We start from the raw sequence: 20,284 nt of genomic DNA, 5'->3' as shown, positions 1-20,284 counted from the left end.
AAATGGATGAAGCAACATTATTGCCCCCCCCCCCCCCCACACATATTGGCCTTCACATAGCTTTATTGACACCAAGACTCCCAATAAAACATCCTATTCTTTCACACCATTGGTATCGGTGCCACTAAGGTGACGGATACTTTAGCCCTAACGCCCCCAGTCCTATTTACAAAACTATTTATAGCAGAGACCAGCTCAGACCTTTTATTTATTTAAAAAAAAAAAAAAAAACAATCTCAAATGAATTCCTCCCCGTGCAAAATCCACCAAAGTCCAGGAAGGCCAGCACAGACCTGCAGACCGCAGTCCAGTAGGGACGGTTTCTCAGAAACACATCTGACTGAGGAACGTCTTCAGCTTTAAAAAGGATCACTTTGCACACTTCCTGTATGGTGCGGTCACTTGGGTGGCGGGGGCCATATGGGGAGGGGGTGGGCCTCAGTGTTGAACACATATTTATCCAGACTGAGAAGGTCCTTTTCGTCAGAGAAGAGCAGGTAAAAGTACTTCAGTGTCTCACCCAGAAAGAAACTTTCCATCTTGTCCCTGGGCTCTGGGTTCTCACGGTCACGAACATTGTTGATAGACGTGTAGCCTCCGTCTGAGACCTGCACACAAAAGGCATGGATTATTATGATCAGGATATCAGACTGTGGCATTCCCAGGCCGGCTTGCGAGACATAACGCCTCCGGTGTCCTAGGGTCGCCCCAGGAAAACCATCCGGACTAGACGCCCGAGCCACATTGGTGCCTGAAGGCCTAACATCCAAGAGTTACTGCACTTGAACGCCTCATCACGTGTACAGCGCAAAAGAAAAGGACAAAGTTGTTCATTGTTCTGTGTGCTTTATATTAATATGTTCGACAAGTACGTTGGAAAAGTATGGTTCAGACACCTCAATAAGGTCCTAAATCGTTAGGACTATCAATCCCATAATCGGTGTATGGAATCTTCTGACTTAAACAATATATGAGCAGGTATTACACCAATAATCCGAGTATTAGTCACCATCCATTAACCAAAACACGCTAACTGGGGTGGACGCTAACCGAGGTTAGGACATATACTGCTGCTACATCAGGACTGGTATCCAACCCGTTACCACAAACATGACAGAGCTGTGATAGATTATCTGTAAATATTACGCGCTAACGATGGATCTGCGCAATCGATCGAGGGATCCATCGTTAGTGCACAAATCGATCGATTTCTGCGCTCACGGTGGATATAACTGCCTTGCGCTGGAGACCGATGCTTTGACAATTCGCTGACGGCGGACGAAGCTTTGATTTGACTACAAAAGGAACGTTGAAATAAAAGTATCTCATAAATACATGAGTTTGTGTTGGTTTGGTTTGTTTAATATGTAGTTGTTCGTTTGAGTGTCTCTAAAAATATATATTGCCTTCGAAAGCTAATAATAATAGAACACTTTTAGGGTTAGGGAAATCACGCAGATCCATCGTTAGCGCGTAACATATATACTGTATATATATATATATCATGTATTTACTTTCAGACAGAGCTTTATCAGGTTTCTCATGTTTAATTTGCCTTTCTAATTTTAGAAATATCCAATATCAATACCACATTGCACAACATATTTTTAGTGTACACATTTATTTTGAATATATGAATATGAATGTGCTGCTACCTACACCATACATATATTTGCTCAAACAACACTTTTGCCTTCATCTTGTTCTTGTCTTTTTCGTTCTTTTTTCCCAGTTTCCTTTACTGATGTCTTTTTATATTTTTTATTATATTTTATATTTTTCAAATCTATGTTGCCTGTATATTAATAAACAAACATAATTTAACATATTTAGTTACCATGTACAGTGATACGAAAAAGTGTTTGTCCCCTTCCTGATTTCTTGTTTTGTCACACTTGAATGTTTCAGATCAAACTAATTTAAATATAAGTCAATGACAACACAGTTTTTAAATGAAACTTTTCATTATAAAAGGGAGGGGAAAAGGTCCACCCATCAAAACATAACTGAGATGAATAGAGATCTATCAGTCTGGAAAAGAATATAAAGCCATTTCTAAAGCTTTGGGACTCCAGCAAACCACAGTGAGAGCCATTATCCACAAATAGCGAAAACATGGAACAGTGGTGAACCTTCCCAGGAGTGGCCGGTCAACCAAAATGACCCCAAGAGTGCGGCGACGACTCATCCAAGAGGTCACAAAAGACCCCACAACAACATCCAAAGAACTGCAGGCCTCACTTAATGTCAGTGTTCATGACTCCACCATAAGAAAGACACTATGCCCAACCCAACTACTACTGAACAAAAACAATATTAATGCTCGTTACAATTTTTCTACAAAACATCTTGATGCTCCACGAGACCTTTGGGAAAATACTGTGACCAGACAAAAGTTGAACCTATTACATTTGGCGTAAAGGTAACACTGCATTTGAGAAAAAGAACATCGTACGAACGGTGGTCTAGTGGTTAGCGCGCAGACCTCACAGCAAGGAGACCAGGGTTCAATTCCACCCTCGGCCATCTCTGTGTGGAGTTTGCATGTTCTCCCCATGCATGCGTGGGTTTTCTCCGGGTACTCCGGTTTCCTCCCACATTCCAAAAACATGCTAGGTTAATTGGCCACTCCAAATTGTCCATAGGTATGAATGTGAGTGTGAATGGTTGTTTGTCTATATGTGCCCTGTGATTGGCTGGCGACCAGTCCAGGGTGTACCTCGCCTCACGCCCGAAGACAGCTGCCCCCCCCGTGTGAGGAAAAGCGGTAGAAAATGAATGAATGAATGAACATCGTACAAACAGTAAAATATGGTGGTGGTAGTGTGATGGACTGGGGCTGTTTGCTGCTTCAGGAACTGCAAACCATGAATTCTGTCAACCAAAAAATCATGAAGGAGAATGTACGGACCATCTGTTGGTAACCTCAAGCTGAATGAACTTATGTTCTTCAGCAGGACAATGATCCAAAACACACCAGCAAGTCCACCTCTGAATGGCTGCGATAAAACCAAATGAAGACTTTGGAGTGGCCTAGTCAAAGTCCAGACCTGAATCCTATTGAGATGCTGTGGCATGACCTTAAAAAGGCTTCATGGTGGAAAAGCCTCCAATGTGGCTGAATGACAACATTAGTTATCAAGTTAACAAGTTATCACAAACGCTTGATTGCAGTTGTTGCTGCTAAGGGTATAGCTGCTAACCAGGCATTTATTTTTCAACACAGGGCCGTGTAGGTTTGGATTTGTTTTTTTAGTCTCCATTAATAACAATTCATTTAAAAACTGCATTTTGTGTTGAGTTGTGTTGTCATTGATGAATAACTAGATCATGACGTTGTGCCAGGCAAAACGGAAGAATGAAGGCTAGTCCAATCATTTTCTCCATGACTGTACCCCCAACCCACCCCAACTATTCTGGTGCTCCTGCCACTTCCTCTGCTCCTCCTCTTCTCTCTCCTTTGCCATTTGCAACTTAAACTTTAATTGCTGATTCTCGGCTTGTAATCGGCGAATTTTTACAACACGCTCCCGCCTCCATGCCGCTTCTCCAGCAGCAAAGGCCATTACCTTGTCACCAAGAGTAAGACACTTTCTATGTAACACATCCCTTGACACCTTGCTGTCTCTGCACCAAGACTGTAAATACACATGAATAAATACATTATATCATATCATTATGAATAACGGCATAAAATGACTGTTTCGTGTGCTACTACGGTCTATTCATCTCAAGTACAAATTATACATGTACTGTAACATAATTCATGTTACATAATGTTTGTTTTATGGCACAATTACGATCAATAAAATGTTTTCATGTGCATTCCAATTAAAATTAAGTAATGTCCAATTAATATTAACAATATACAAGTAATACATAAAGTCATATACTTACAGTCAGCAGCTGAAATAGATGACATATTCCATTCAGCTCTTCATCATTTGTCATAGCAAATTTGTCAGAGGACTGTTTATATGCCATTTTCTAAACTACATTAAATATTAGTCTCAAAGTCTGCAAAACTCTTCCTCTACTCCCCTTGTGGTGAAAACTCTATACTGTAAACCCCCCCCCCAACTATGTCACTCCACCTTATGATGTGGCATCAAAGACTATCATCATCCAAGACTTTAAAGACAATGAAAATCCTTAAAGACAAGCTGGAAAGGAAAACAGGAAGTGGAGAAAACACAAGCGAAAGGACAGGAAGTCGAACCTCACCATCACCACGTATCGAACGGACTACAAAGCGATCATAAAACCATGCAGCACCTGAAGTAGCATTCATGAAGTGTTTTATTCAGAATTACCTTCAGTTTCCGATTGTATCGTTCTAAATGAACTAGGGATGGGCACGATTAATTCATGATCCATAATTGATCATTAAGAATTTTGCCGATCATGTAATTTTTTTTTCGATTTTTCGAAAAATGGTTAAACAGAGTTAATGTAGTGTGTGACGAGAAAGCAATGTAATGAATTTCACTATGTGGCGGTAGTAAAATATCCCACCATCACACCCCCACCCATGGATTGCAATCTGACAGATTGGTGGAAGGTGAACGACACAAAGTTCCCCAGACAGTATTTCTCCGACTTGGGTCCTGTCAGAGAGGGGCTTTTCAGCTGCTGGACTGACAGTCACTTGGCTTCGTTCCCCGAGCATATTAACATGCTAACATGCTTCATGTAAACCTATAATGTGTTATTGTTATGTGGGATCTCACTCTCTCAGTCGTGCCTTTTGGCAAAAAAAAAAAGGTCTACTTTGTTCTTTGATGAAATGACTATTAGTTAATAAATAATAATGAAGCGGTAGAAAATTAATGATGGATGATGTTTTATTTTTGTGTTTAAAAGAGGCAAAATGTAGCCTATTTATTTTGTTTTAGGGAAATGCCTATTGGCAACAGTTGCACATTTAAATTGTAAATCGCAAGATGTGGATTAAAGTTCTCTTTAAATGATTATTATTTATTCATTCATTCATTCATTTTCTACCGCTTTTTCCTCACAAGGGTCGCGGGGGTGCTGGAGCCTATCCCAGCTGTCTTCGGGCGAGAGGCGGGGTACACCCTGGACTGGTCGCCAGCCAATCACAGGGCACCTATAGACAAACAACCATTCACACTCACATTCATACCTATGGACAATATGGAGTGGCCAATTAACCTAGCATGTTTTTGGAATGTGGGAGGAAACCGGAGTACCCGGAGAAAACCCACGCATGCACGGGGAGAACATGCAAACTCCACACAGAGATGGCCGAGGGTGGAATTGAACCCTGGTCTCCTAGCTGTGAGGTCTGCTCGCTAACTACTCGATCGCCGTGCCCCCCATTATTATTTATTATGATTTTTTATTCCGTCTAAAAGAGGCGGAATTGTATTTTGTTTGAGAAAATAATACTGTCACTGGCTTTTATTTTGTGAGGAGTTTCAGCCCGACGCCTTGCGGTGTATTGTTTAACAGTTGCACATTTAAACTGCAAGAGGATTGTTGGATTAAAGGTTTTTCTGTGGTATTTTTAATCATTTTTTCCCGATCAGACATTTCTTAATGATTAAAACGATAATTGATTGTTAATTCTCATGATTATCAATCAAAAAGTTTGTCGAAAACGCCCATCCCAAAATAGGGTCAATATCCTTGAATCATATCGGTAACCACAAATCATGAATTGAGTCAAATAGTCATTAAAACATAATAATGAATATACTACATAATGAAAAAACATGGTCATGCATATTACCTTGGTATATTTGTTGAAACTCTGCAGAATTTCCCATCCCCAGTCCCTGTACTTGGGGTCTTTTGTGAACCTGTACATGTAGAACAGACTTTCCACCGTTTCTGGTCTCAGCAGGTTATGTGTGTCTGCAGGCTGAGAGAGGAAAAACAACTACATGTCACAAAAGTTGCTGAAACTGATTTTAAAAAGCACTCGAATGGGCCGCTTACTTGGATGCCAAATTGAAAACGTGCGGTATGCCTCACCTTGACGATAATATCATGTCCATCGGTGGCATGGAGGTTGAAGTGTGCAATCTCTGGGCTGAGTCCTGTCGCCATTTGTTTGTACATCTGGTGACAAGTCTCCATCAATGCTACCGCTAAATCCATGTGATCCCCTGGAAGATCATTGTGGACTCCTAGGGCCAAGGTTCCTGGCAGAAAGCACACCAAGTGGTCCTGAAAAACAGTATTGGAAAAAAAACAACATAGCTTTACCAAGTAGTCATTGTTTGCTAGTTAACATCAAATTGATACTGTATGTCATTTCAGTGAGCGTTTGTACCATTTTGGGACTGAAGCGGTTATGGGAGAGCTCTCCAACAAACGTTAATTTGTGGCCGCCCGTCTGTCTCACAAGGTGTTTTTTAACGCCATCGATTGCTTCAATGTAGTCCTCCAACAGCCTGGAAGAGTCCAAACACACACATATTCACATTGACATGACCATTGTTTTTCCAACGCTGCCTTAAATATTAACCTCATGGATAAAACCTATATCACCTATATCACAAAACTGAGGTGCATTTTTTTTTTATATGCCAGTAAAAGTCTGCACGAGTGGTTAGCACGCAGGCCTCACAGCTAGGAGACCCGAGTTCAAGTGTGTATCCTATATATCTTTATATTTGTTATGTTATGTCATACAGTGGAACCTTGGTTAACGTCATTAAGGTCAGACTCTAACTGAAACATACTCTAACCCAGTACATTTTTCCCATAAGAAATAATATAAATAAAAATAATTAACTTCAGGGCGTGGTTAGCACGCAGGCCTCACAGCTGGGAGACCCGTGTTCAATTCCACCCTCGGCCATCTCTGTGTGGAGTTTGCATGTTCTCCCTGTGCATGCGTGGGTTTTCTCCGGGTACTCCGGTTTCCTCCCACATTCCAAAAACATGCTAGGTTAATTGGCGACTCCAAATTGTATTTTAAAGTAAAGTATAGTTAAAGTATTTTATTATACAAATTTTAATCTTCAATGTGTACAATCAATGTGGCAGTAATACTCCGCCATATCTCATAATATTACAAATATTACTTCTCTATTACTCTATACTACTAAATTGCAACTCTTTTCTTAAAGTACAAGTGGTTAAGTTCAAGACCCAAGTTCAATTCCACCCTCGGCCATCACTGTGTGAAGTTTGTCCATAGGTATGAATGTGAGTGTGAATGGTTGTTTGTCTATATGTGCCCTGTGATTGGCTGGCAACCAGTCCAGGGTGTACCCCGCCTCTCACCTAAAGACAGCTGGATAGGCTTCTACTTTGTAGGTTGAGTGGTTAGCGCGCAGGCCTCACAGCTAGGAGACCCCAGTTCAATTCCACCCCCGGACATCGCTGTGTGGAGTTTGCATGTTCTGTGGTTTTTCCTCCCACATTTCAAAAACATTAATTGGCAACTCCAAATTTTCCATAGGTATGAATGTGAGTGTGAATGGTTGTTTGTCTATATGTGCCCTGTGATTGGCTGGCCACCAGTCCAGGGTGTACCCCACCTCTCGCCCGAAGACAGCTGGGATAGGCTCCAGCACCCCCACGACCCTCGTGAGGATAAGCGGTAGAAAATGAATGAATGAATGAATATGAAAGTCAATAATATCTATGGCTTAGTCACTGAAACGTTTTACGTACTCATCTTCCGTCTTGCCTCCCTGGATCCATTGTTTGAGCAAGTATTCATAGTAGCTGTCCGCCCTAGCGCCAAGTGTGTAGATGCCTCTGTGGGAGAACTGGCCGCTGTTGGTGTTGATGAACATGGGTATCAGACCATCGTGTTTGCCAGGCAGCTTGTGGACCTTCTTCATCACCTCATCTACGACCTCCTGGTAGGGTTAAATATAAGAAACAAGGTGTCATGGATGACCTGAGATAAATGGTATACCTTGGTGTAATAATAATAATAATAATAGTCATCTTGGAAATGTAATGTTCCCATGTATTTGCTCATGTACCACCAGGATAACATGGTTGGGAATCACTGGTTCAATGGACAGGAAGTAGGTTGCGATTATGACCCCAATGTTAGCCTGTATTTGACGCCCGCCTTGTATCCGACTTGCTAACCTTGTATACCGGGTCCTGAGTGAGGCGGCTCAGCTCTCTAAATTCCAGCTGAATGCTTGTGACCTCAGCCATGGAGCTGTCCGATGTCCATCTCGGCGGATGAGCTGTTCCTTTCCCAATGTTGACGTCAGAGAACGGGATCTTTGAGGGTGTTTTGAAGGCAGGCATCAACCTGGACCCGAGATCTTTCTGTAAGCGTCGACATCAAACTGAATGACTTGAATGAAAGCTGACTTCCACAACATCAGCATCACAAGTCACCCTTTAACCCAAATGTATTGCTCATTTGTTTTCAAAGAGGAATGAGAAGCTGGTTGTGTGACGACTCACGGCTTTTTTGAGGAACAGCTGGTCTCCAGATAGGTGGTATGTGCTCAGCAGCCCCCCGAGGACGCGTATGGTTGTCTCAAAGAGATTCACGTCCACATTTTGGTTGAAGGAGAGCTCCTTCTCCACCCATTGCTTTGCCTCTGCAAATTCTGTGGCAATAAACACAATCAAGAGTGGATAGTTAAAGATTACGGCCGTACAGATGCACTTGACATTATTAAACCCTGTTGTAAATGACATTTAGTTTGTAAAAAAAAATACAATTAAAGGATGTGGTGCAGTATTTATCATATTTCCCGGACTACAAATTGCTCTGAGTTATCACTGGCATCAGTATGCATCATGAAGAGGGGGGAAAATCATTAAGTCGCAGTGGACTATCAATTGCATTTCCTGGTATTTATGATCGAGTTTTGAGTGAGCTTTCTCTTCTTTTTCTTTCTTTTTTTTCTTTTTTACTGACGAGTGTCATTTCTAGACCTCTTCAGGCCTCAGGTACAGCATGCCAAGAACTGTCTACAGCAGGGGTCTCAAACTCAATTTACTTGGGGGCCACTGGAGCTCGGGTCTGGGTGAGACTGGGCCGCATCAGGTTTTCCAACCCCCCCCCCCCAAAAATGCATTTATTAAAAACAAAAAAATTTAAAAAACTTCGCTTTGGTTCCAATTTTCTACAAGAAAAGCTCTGATAAAACATTCCACTGTTCTCAAATATCTTACTTTTTATTTTTCTAAACAAAATAAGATGAAAAACAAATCAAGAATAAAGAAAATCAATCAATCAGTAATAAATAAATATAATAATAATAAAACGGCAAATAATAAAAACTTAAGAAACCACATATAGTTGGTGGGTAGACAAATTATTTTTTTCAGATTAAAATGAACAAAGCATTATTAGAGCCCTGTAGACATGACAAAACACGACTATAGTCACATTTATACTCTTTTTATTTACAACATATTACGCAACTGCAGGGTCTTGAGACACATGCTAACTCGCAAACTAGAGAGCTAGCGACCTAAACGGTAGCCTTCAAGTTATTTCCTTTAAACTTAAATAGCCAAAAACTAACCACTTCCACACGGATAGGGAGGATAACTATTAACAGTTATTTAACCTTTAACATGAACATTAATCAAACGTAATAATTTTTTCTGGGTACATGATACCATACAGCATCCATATCAAACTAGTGCGGGCCGCACTAACATTAAACTTTCATATCAAGGCGGGGTCCTCAAACTAGTGTCCTGCGGGCCACACTTGCCCACGGGCCAAGTGTTTGAGACCCCTGGTCTACAGTTTGCCTACCGGGCAGAGGTCGGTGTGGAGGATGCCACCCTCCACCTGCTATACTAAGCCCACTCGCAAAAGAATATGTTCCTGGACTTTTCTACTGCCATCAATACCATCATGCCCCTCGCATTATAAGAAAAGCTCCTCAGAATGCGAGTGGACCCCTGCCAGGCTGAAGGACATCACGTCTGACACTGTGGTCAGCAGCATTGGTGCTCCACAGGGAACCGTACTGTCTCCCCATCCTCTTCACTCTTTACACTGTGTAATTCTGTTACAACTCCAACCCGTGTCATATCCAGAAGTTCGCAGACAACACAGCCATTATGGGATGTATTAGAGATGACAATAGCGAATAGTACTGGAGCCTGGTGAGGGACTTTGTTGTCTGGTGCCACAACAACAACCTGCCACAGAACACCACCAAAACTAAGGAGCTGGTCATCGACTTTAGGAGGAGCAAAGGAAGTGGAGAACTACAAATATCTTGGGTTGGCGGATGGACAGCAAGCTGGACTGGTCGTCAACACGCGAAAACTGTATAAGAAAGCTCAGAGCTGGATGTTCTTCCTGAAAATACTGCAGGACGCTCCTTACCAGTCTGTGGTCGCCAGCATTCTTTCTTATGCTGTGGTGTGCTAGGGAGGGAATACAACGAAGGCTAGAGTGGAATGTGGCCCGTTAAGATTACCTGTCAATTAGCTCAAAGCTCCCGCTCTGTTGAAATCAAAGCTATACTGCATCTGACAGCCAACTCGGTAAACCACAAACTCAGTAACTACCCTCTGCGACACCGCCGACTAATCAGCGGAGAGAGAGGCTGATCTAAGTCCTTAATGGGTCTATGGAGTGCTATCAGTTAGCAAGCAGATGTGAATATGAATGAAGGAACCAAAGCTGTAGTTTCTAAGTCAAATGTCGCAGTTCCAGTGAGGATGTTAAGCAAAGCCTTTGTCCCGACAGTTAACGCAACGTTCTGTGTCGCTTGGTAATTGCAAAATAAACAGAACCTCTCAATACGACCTGCCTTAACTTAAGCGTTTCCAGGAAACTTGACCCTTTTTCTCATTTCCCATGACTGAAAATGTGGTAATTTTATAAAATGTGTGGGAGCCCGCTTAGTTGAGTGCCGTTAGCTTTTTCTATCGTCAAATATGTGCATGGACTGAATACAAGTTGAGAAACAGTAGACATAACGCACCTTCTTTCAAACCCATGATCCACATGGTGTCCAAAGAATCAATGATGGTCAAGCCCAGTCCAAACCATTCGCCAAAAGACTTTGAGATGGGCTTAAGCTCATCATGACCCCAGGCGTAGTCCTTGTAGCCCTTCCATGCGTGTCTGAAGGCATCACGCACAACTTCCAATCTATCCACCACAGTTTCGACTGAAACAGAAACAGAAACCCACAAGCAATTAGAAATCGGAATAAGAAAAATGTCATGAGTTGCAAGTTTATACTGTATTTTTTATTGTATACATACACTACATTTATGGATGTACCCTAAAACTATTGAGAATGAGACAATATTGAGCATGTTTTACTCCAGAGGTTTAAAAGGGAACTAAAATCACTGGTGGATGAGGCTCCAGCAGCAGGATGGTACTTTGCTGTCAACATGACATAATGACCACATTTGAGGATGAACTGATTCTGTATCAGTGCCACTCCTCTCTCTGCTGCATCATTGGTGACCTGCAGGCCTTGGACGGTGGCTCGAGTTTGTGGATCTCGCAGAACATGTTCGACATTCTTGGTAGTGAGCATCCTACCAGCAAAGAAGACCCCAATGGTCTCCTGTGTTTGCTTTGTCACCAACTCGGAAAGACAGTCCACAAGAGAAAAGTTCTTCTTTCTTCTTCTTCTTCTTTTCAAGTTTCATGAATGCTTTCGAGGTCGGATGGCTTAGGTTCTTGACCATGGCCGCCTTGTCATCACAAGATACTCGTTCATCGGACAATGCTAGGGCCACTCCTTGCTCTGCCCTTGCCATTGACCCAAGAAGTTCCATTTATCTCTGAATCTTTTGAAGGTCTTCTTCATGACTACCTTGTGAATGTGATGTTGGCATGCTAGTCAAAGAAGAGGTCTTCCAAGGGACTGTTCATGCCACTGTTGGACGCAGTCATATCAAATGAGACTAACCATTTTGTCACCAATCTGATACGTTTCTGGACGCCTAAGGACAGTAGCTGTCTCATCACTGGCAATAGGAATTCCAAGAATCTCCTTGAAGTTGGTCCCAGTAAGCACAACAGCGATCCCCATCAATGCGCTTCTCGGTTCTTTCTACAAATTTTGTTTATCAAGCTCAATCTCACTATGTTTGTATTGTTGGGCAGGCTGTGTTGCAGGGACTGCACTGGTAAAAACACTCCAACAAGGTGATGTTCAGTACTGACCAACGACTGGGAAAGTATTACCTGGGACATCTGGTACCGGGAGTGCTGCTTGGTCCTTCTCATTAGCAGAGGGTGGGGGCTCAGTGACCTGATCGGCTTCAATCATTGCACCTCGCCAGCTGAATGACAAATAAACACGCATATGAGGAATCCAACTCTCCTAAATGTTCCAATGTATGGTAGAAAAAATGAAACAACATACCTGACCATCTTTTTTGGTTTCTCCCCATCATCCCCTTCTTCATCTTCTTCTTGTCTTGCCACAATGAGCGTGTCTGAAATATTCCCATTCTTCTGAAGGCTTGGTGGACCCCTCTTGTTTGGAAATATCTTTTTATGCAGATATATTCAACATAGATAAACAGTTTTATTGACCACATTTGTATCAATCCAGTTTGTCTTTGTTCATGAACTGATTAAGTCTGCTCGGATGAGCAGCAAAACATCTTCTAAAACGCACTTCTCCTCTGCATTGAGGAGCCAGGTGAGATGGGGAGGCGTTCAGATGGATGGTGGTTGGGAAGGCGCTTCTCTTCACCATGGAAATGATTTAGCATTCATCCACTGTTGTATTCCGTGCAATTCCAATTACAATAGGTTGTTTATGTTATGGCAGCTTCATTGTCATGGAGAGCTCCTTTGAGCTCCTTCTGCGTATTGTTCCACAATTAGCCATGGCAATACGTTTCATTCTTTGTACAATAGACAAGTATTCTTGTATTTGTACTGGGAAGTTCTTTCAGTTCTAGAACACAATGTGGTCTCACCTTCTGAAATACTGGGTAGTTGGGTCCTTTCAGGTCTGGAACAGAATCTGAACCAAGATTTGGTCTCACCACCGGAGCTGGTGCTTTGTCCTCCTCATTTGGCCCAAACATGGACTTTACATCAGGAAATGCAGGCTTCAAAACATCATCACTCATCCCCAGCCAGTCTTCCTTGTTTGGAAACTCTAAAAAAATACAGACACACTTCCTAGATATGTGAAATGAAAAATGTGCAGTGATGTCATAGTTTTTAAGTAACACAAAGTAAACGTAACAAAATATAACAAAACACGTGTATATTGGCAGCAAATATCACAGCAGGCATCACTATATCAGCATGTATCACTGATATCACTCCACCGCCACTGCAACCAAATTACCGACTGTCATTCGTGTGGAAAAGGCATCATGGCAACACTTACCTCTTCTTTGCATGGATGCATTGGAAAAAGACAGCAGTCCCAAAATGAGCAGCAGAGCAAGAAGAACGAGAATGAGGCTTCGCTGGAGCCGAGACAGCTGCTTCCATTTCTGTTGGCACATAACAGAAGTTAGCAGAAGGAAAATGACTTCCAATCCTCCTCCCCCTGCATCCACTATCACGGGTTGCAAATAAACAATGCAAAAGCAGATGTTTCTCTCGGGAGGGAAAGCCCACAGGAAGGCTACCTTGTCTCTTATTGGCTCTGATTAACACTTTTGCAACACCATGAAACTATTGAGCCATTGCCTGTGATGAAAGCCACTGCTTACAACAGACCTTTCTTTTCCCAGGGGGGGGGCTTTACTATTATTATTAGTAGTAGTAGGTTCATCCCCTGTACCAGTCAAAGTAGTTGACTTGGTTGATTTAATCAGCTCAAGACAAAGGTTAGAAAAGTCCAGTTTTTACCCGACTTCCTGACGTCAACTGGGTTAGGCTCCTGTACACCCGCCACCATAATGAGGACAAGCGGAACATATTGAAAATGATTGAAATTATTTATTTACAACATCTACTGTAAAGGGCTGCATGGTGTTCGAGTGGTTAGCGCGCAGACCTCACCATCACTGTGTGGAGTTTGCATGTTCTCCCCGTGCATGCATGCAAACATACATGCAAACCGTGGGTTTTCTCCGGGTACTCCGGTTTCCTCCCACATTCCAAAAACATGCTAGGTTAATTGGTGACTCCAAATTGGCCAATTGGAATGTAAGTGTGAATGGTTGTTTGTCTATATGTGCCCTGTGATTGGTTGGCGACTAGTCCAGGGTGTACCCCGCCTCTCGCCCAAAAGACAGCTGGGATAGGCTCCAGCACCCCCCGTGACCCTTGTGAGGAAAAGCTGTAGAAAATGAATGAATGAATCTACTGTAAAGTAACTCTGCCATCCATGAACCTGGCCACCTTTAGAAGTGAGTGGGGATCATTGAGGGTATTTTTGGGATGTATCACGATATGATTAAATTCAGCAGAGTCTTGTATATAAAGTTACAGATCTTAACTTATATAAGTAAATACACTTGTCTCAAATTGTGAAGCACCTTTCTTGATTTATTGGTCATAAACTGCAATGCAGTAAGCGCATTTCGTGTCTACAAAACTAGGTTTTTTTGTATTTTTGACTGGGTACATGTCATGTCTCACGCTTCAATGACACACTCTCCGTACTCATTCATTCATTTTCTACCGATTATCCTCACGAGGGTCACGGGGAGGGGTGCTGGAGCCTATCCCAGCTGTCTTTGGGCGAGAGGCGGGTTACTCTGGACTGGTCGCCCGTACTCAACTTTGCATATTATGATCTTTTGCTCCACTTTTGCTCATTTTACAAATAGCGTGCACTTTATAGGATAGTGAATAAAATGTTTGTTAATTAAATACAAAATCTTTACATTTATTGATGCAATACATCAATGGACAATTTTGCCCAGTAATTCAGAAATGGATGTACCATGGCTAACTATTCTAATGGGATTTCAGCCTCTGCACACATTGCTGATCTTCAACAAACTATAATCACCACTGCAATTCCGAGTGCATATGTATAAATATGACATGTCTTAATTTGCCTATCCAGATGACAGTTAACGGTGAAAGCCGGAAGTGTGTGCAGTGAGTGTAGAGAATGACGAGCTGGTCGCAGGAATAAAGGTGTTTCTTGTCTTTCTTCACTCGTAACCTGAACGCCGTCATTGTAAAACGCTTCTTACATTAAAGCGGTAAAACACAACACAGCGAAAATATACTCATCCAGCCCGAGTACCAAACACCTAACCGCTCTAGCATGCTAAACTAAGCCATTAACACTCCATAAGAGGAGGTTCCGCCAACTTTCGAGTATAATTTAGTTGCAAATGTGCCAACACCGTACTCCGCTGTGTGCAGTCATCAACTCAGCGTGTTTCCGTTTATCACTAGTATAAGCCATTTTTACCTAAAAATTAGCTAAAATTACCTAAAAATGTCATCCAATACTTCTCTACAAGAGAGGAGAAATATGATCTCAGGGAAGAAGTACATTTGAAACACTTCTATGCTAGGACTACGTTAAAAAGCCATAGCATTTCAGTATGTGGAATCAAACTATGGAATGGATTGAGTAAGGACCTCAAACAATGCACAACGATGAGCCAATTCAAGAAACAATACAAGCAGTTGATGTTTGCTAAATACAAGGATGAAGAGTCTTGAACCAGTCATGATGTGCTATATATATCACTATATTGACACTTACTATGGTACACATTATGTCATTGGATGGTCATATCACCTCCTACTTCGGTACGAGGTGCATTATTTAAAAACAAAAAAAATACCTTAAACTGTATTATGGAAAGCAGGAAGTGAACAAATGTAACAGTTACTGATTGTAAAAGTACCAGATGGAGGGGTAGGATTTAATAAGCTTTGCTTCTTCCTACTCCTTTTGGACATGTGGAACTGTGAACTGATTATGTGATGCATTCAATTGTAATCTGATGCATGTTCAAATGAAATAAAACCATTACCATTTTCTTATGAATGGAGGAATTTATATCGGTATATAATAATTATTGCCCCACCCTAGTACCATCGTGTCTGTTCGTCATTCTTCATCAACCTCCTGCCCCTACTCAAACCAAATCCCAGCTGAGGACTTCATGACATAGCTGAAAGTTACAGAAACGTCTTCCATCCATGTGGCTTCAATGTTTACCATTCACATTTAAATTGAGTTTAAACTATTCATCATTTTCAAGATATTGTATTATACTAGTAGTTCAATTAATTACTTATTGAAAGGGATAAGTCAGGCGAGGGACTAAAAAAGTACACCAAGTACAGTATGTTACTAGGATACTTCTAAGTTACTCGGATGACTGGGACATCCCATCTCATTAATATGGGAATTTTAAAGATGATATCTGAAATTATCGTGAAATACACGCCCTGACTCACCTTGGTGTACTTTTTCTACCACAGCCTAAATCTGGCATTTGGACAGAACTTAAGTAAGGGCAAAGTCCTATTTGCTGTGTGAGAGGCAAACACAAGCCACAGGATAATAGGACACAACCCATAGGGGTGCCAACTTAGATTGATGATTCTTGTTTTAATAAAAACAAATAAACGAGCAGCATGTACTTGCAAAAGACTGCACATCAAAGAAAAAATATAAAATAACATGAGGAAAGATCTTAAAACGTTCTCCGTTATAAATGATCACATAATGAATTCTGGAAGAATGAAACATTTTTTTTCTCCCAAATTCGTTTGTTAATTTTTTTCTTTCACACTTACATTACCAGCAAAGAGTGTGTACTTTTTGATGTTTGTGATGAGATTCTGCCATGATTGGGCGGTCCGCTGCAAAAATGCTTCCTCAAACAAACGTTCCTCCTCCTCACGATGACAATGTTATGTCAATTTAACATTAGATTCTGTTTTTTATTGGCCATTCATTCATTCATTCTCTACCACTTATCCTAACGGGGGTGCTGGAGCCTATCCCAGCTGTCTTCGGGTGAGAGACGGGGTACACCCTGGACTGGTGGCCAGCCAATCACAGGGCACATATAGATAAACAACCATTCACACTCACATTGTGTAATACTGTGTTTTTATATTCAGTATAGTTACTTCAGACCCCAATCACTGTGCAATATCTTATTAACCTCCACGTGCAATATTAAGGTTCTAAATGCAATATATTAAGTTCTATGTGAAGTATTTCTATAATGCCTCATATTAACACACTAGCAAGATCTCAGTGTATAGACTGGTCATATATTTCATCTCGTTTCATATTATCTGCATACTGTATTTGTTATTAACTCTGGGAAAAACTGTTGATTTTGTTAATACTTGGGTTGTTTATATTGTTTATTTTTTATATTGTGTATTTTGTACTGCTTAACTGATTCTGTACTCTTGCTGCTGTGCAATACAAATTTCCCCACTGAGGGACGAATAAAGGCATATCTTAATCTTAATCTTATTCATACCTATGGACAATTTGGAGTCGCCAATTAACCTAGCATGTTTTTGGAATGTGGGAGGAAACCGGAGTACCCGGAGAAAACCCACGCATGCACGGGGAGAACATGCAAACTCCACACAGATTCACAGAGCCACAGATTGTCGAGGGTGGGATTGGATCACCTGGCTGTGAGGCCTGCATGCTTTTTATGGCCAATTCTGGAGAAATCATAGGACGCTAGTACACATGCAGACATTAAACCGGCATCTTAACCACTTGTGTGGATTACTCACCCTCCAGCAGGACTGTTTGCGGTGCTTGCCGTTGTTGTAAATGTGACAGTTTTGGTCGTTGAGGGTCAGAGAAATGAAGTCTTTTGTGGCTGATTGATACATTGTTTCATCGACGACAGTCACTTTAAAAACACAAAAATAAACTTTTAACCCCTGGCCTCACAAGGTTGATGTTCTATGAGCATAGCAATATGATGAAGGCAGCAGAAAAAAATATGGTCATTTTGTGGTAGTGGAAACAGTCATAGCCCTGTAAGTGCTAAAGCGCAAAATTACGACTGGCAACATTGCTGAATTTAACAAGACATAAAGACTGTATGTATGTAGTTACTATTTTACACCAGGACAAGGGGGGTCAGCTGTATGGCAAGATGGAAATAATCTGTTCAGGTTCTAACTTTTTTTTTAGGGTGCTGCAAACGTCAGACGCCGGGCACACTCCGGTCAATACAATAATACATAGAACAAGTTTTTGTACTTACTCAATGTATGAAATCAAAAGTGTGTCATTTTGGTGTGTCTCCTGACTATTGTATAATCTGGACATTTGAACTCACTGGGTCTCTTTATTCATCACAGACAATCACGCTGCACAAATACAGCCTTATACTTGAACTCTGAACTCCGGTGCATCACTTTTTAGATGTCAGCATTAAACCCAAAAAACAACAATAACAAATTCCTACTGTTGTGTGCAAGAATTGGCGGTGTCTTTAATGTCCCTTTTCAGCTGCCATAGCATGAACAGTGGAGTTGCCCTGTGTTGTTCAAGCACATGTGATGAAGCAATAAATAAGAAAACACAGAAATCTACAACACTGCAGGTTAACATGGCTATTATATACAAGGCTGTTTATTTGTGAACATCTGCCAGTTTCCGTAGCCACCATGAGTGGCCTTAGCGTCAAAGTAGCCGTGTACCAATGACGTGGATTTTAGCTAGCTCGTATTAACTCGTTTTCTCACGTTATAATGCACAGAAAATGGAAATAAATACCTGTTCATGTTTCACATTAGGATTGTGCATGATGGGCAAAATTAAAAAAAAAGTGCAGTTCCCCTTTAAATGTTGCCAAGTTCACGGTACAAATCCCGGACTTTAAATGTGTTCATATTGAAATAGTATACAAATATAGCATGTAATGTCACGGAGACCCAAATGACACCGAATAGGAATGACCCATAATGCTATGTAGTGCCACATCAATGTCGTTATTGTGAGCCATCATATGATCAGGTGGCACATTTCTTGCTCCATATTTGGTAGTAGTAATACTTCAATCTGAAGCGCTTCGAAATATGCCGATGCTGGCGGTAATAATGGACATGATACTTCTACGAGAACTCTGTGTTTTCGCCACCGCCCACACATATTTCAAATAAACGCCAAGCACAAACACCTTACAAGTCAAATCAAAGTGGAAAGTACAGGTGCCTCCTCACCTTTTCGCCTGGTTCAGTCCTTACATCAATGTTGTTCTCCACACGGCTAACCAGCTGTTAGCTTGCTATAGCTAGCGAGCCAGGAGCATTCAACGCTGTGGATGATGTCTCAATGAATAATAATGTCCATAACGCCAACATAAGGCATCCACTATTTTAAAGCGCAACCTGAACCTTATTTGAGAGCTAATGAAAAATACAACACAACACAAAAGCGCTACAGAAGAGTCAGGAGGGGGCGTCACGCATCATGTGACATGTCACGTGTACATTTTCTTCTTCTAACCGTCAGACGGGGTAGTAGTGTGAGCTTCGCCTCCTATGGGCGGGAAATACAGCGTATATGTAATGTAACTATAATGATCCCGATATCCTTTAGCAGTTTTTTTATCAGCTCATTCTCCTTTAATTTAAAAACAGTTTCCGCCACTGAAATAAAAAAATAAAAAGTCTAAATTATCTAATAAGGTCATAATTATGAAAGCGAAAAAGTCGACATATGAACTAGAAACTGCGCATGTGCACAGTGCCATGTGACCAAGGCGCCACTGATGAAGGCAGAAACTGCGCATGTGCCATGTGACCAAGGCAGAAACTGTAGTTCAGGTGTCACCAACACGGTGCCCGCGGGCACCCGGTCGCCCGCAAGGACCACATGAGTCGCCCGCGGGCCGTTTCCAAAAATAGCACATCTCATAGAGAGCTGCGTCTAAAAATTAATTTTGTTCTGTTGCTATTATTTTTTTAATCACACTTGTATGTATATAGATTTAAAAAATACTATCTTAAAAATACTTTAAGGTTAACGCGCACAATATTTACCTATGGGCAGTAAAGTAGAGCTTGTGGGATGTGGAGAGTAAGCTAGCGGGCGCTGTATGCACTTTCGTACCCCAAAAACATGGCAGAAAAAAGAAAGAAAACGTATCTCTTTCACAGTGAATGGGAAGAGGAGTTCTTTTTTACGACTGTAAAAGAAACCTGCGTGTGTCTGATTTGCGGGACGACCGTGGCGACAGCAAAACGGCACAATGTGGAGAGACATTTCAATACGTGTCACAAAAGCTACCATGATAAATATCCACCTGCAAGCGCCCTACGGGCAGAAAAAGCCCGTGAGCTAAAGACCGCTCTGGGTAAGCAACAGTCTTTTTTTACGAGGCCGGCCAAAAACTCACAAAAAGCAACCGAAGCCTCGTTTAGAGCTACACATTTTCT

The 20,284-nt window shown here is 41.5% G+C and overlaps 1 protein-coding gene across 1 annotated transcript; it reads right to left on the bottom strand.

The window, feature by feature from the left end:
* Positions 1 to 222: 222 nt before the first annotated feature.
* On the bottom strand, positions 223 to 19,322 carry man1b1a (mannosidase, alpha, class 1B, member 1a). Its single transcript, XM_058052342.2, has 14 exons — positions 19,067 to 19,322; positions 17,624 to 17,745; positions 13,311 to 13,419; positions 12,889 to 13,073; positions 12,324 to 12,451; positions 12,143 to 12,240; positions 10,917 to 11,105; positions 8,416 to 8,564; positions 8,086 to 8,274; positions 7,654 to 7,844; positions 6,302 to 6,422; positions 6,001 to 6,195; positions 5,756 to 5,887; positions 223 to 608 (listed from the first exon to the last, which is right to left on the bottom strand). Exons 2-14 carry the CDS (start codon positions 17,723 to 17,725, stop codon positions 399 to 401), a joined length of 1,998 nt encoding a protein of 665 aa, XP_057908325.2. The 5' UTR covers positions 17,726 to 17,745; positions 19,067 to 19,322; the 3' UTR covers positions 223 to 398.
* Between the last annotated feature and the right edge of the window lie 962 nt (positions 19,323 to 20,284).

The sequence above is a fragment of the Doryrhamphus excisus genome, linkage group LG10, assembly GCF_037039965.1.
Source record: "Doryrhamphus excisus strain RoL-2023G ecotype Guam linkage group LG10, RoL_Dexc_Guam_v1.1, whole genome shotgun sequence".
Lineage (NCBI taxonomy): Eukaryota > Metazoa > Chordata > Actinopteri > Syngnathiformes > Syngnathidae > Doryrhamphus > Doryrhamphus excisus.
Note: the sequence above shows the minus strand (reverse complement) of the source record. Positions and strands in the feature narration are given on the sequence as shown.

Excerpts from the sequence above, each read along its gene's own strand:
- man1b1a (XM_058052342.2), bottom strand. The coding sequence starts at position 17,725 with ATGTATCAATCAGCCACAAAAGACTTCATTTCTCTGACCCTCAACGAC. Across the intron at positions 13,074-13,310 it reads TGCATCCATGCAAAGAAGAG|AGTTTCCAAACAAGGAAGAC; the intron begins GTAAGTGTTGCC and ends GTATTTTTTTAG. Across the intron at positions 11,106-12,142 it reads CCCGGTACCAGATGTCCCAG|TCGAAACTGTGGTGGATAGA; the intron begins GTAATACTTTCC and ends TTTCTGTTTCAG.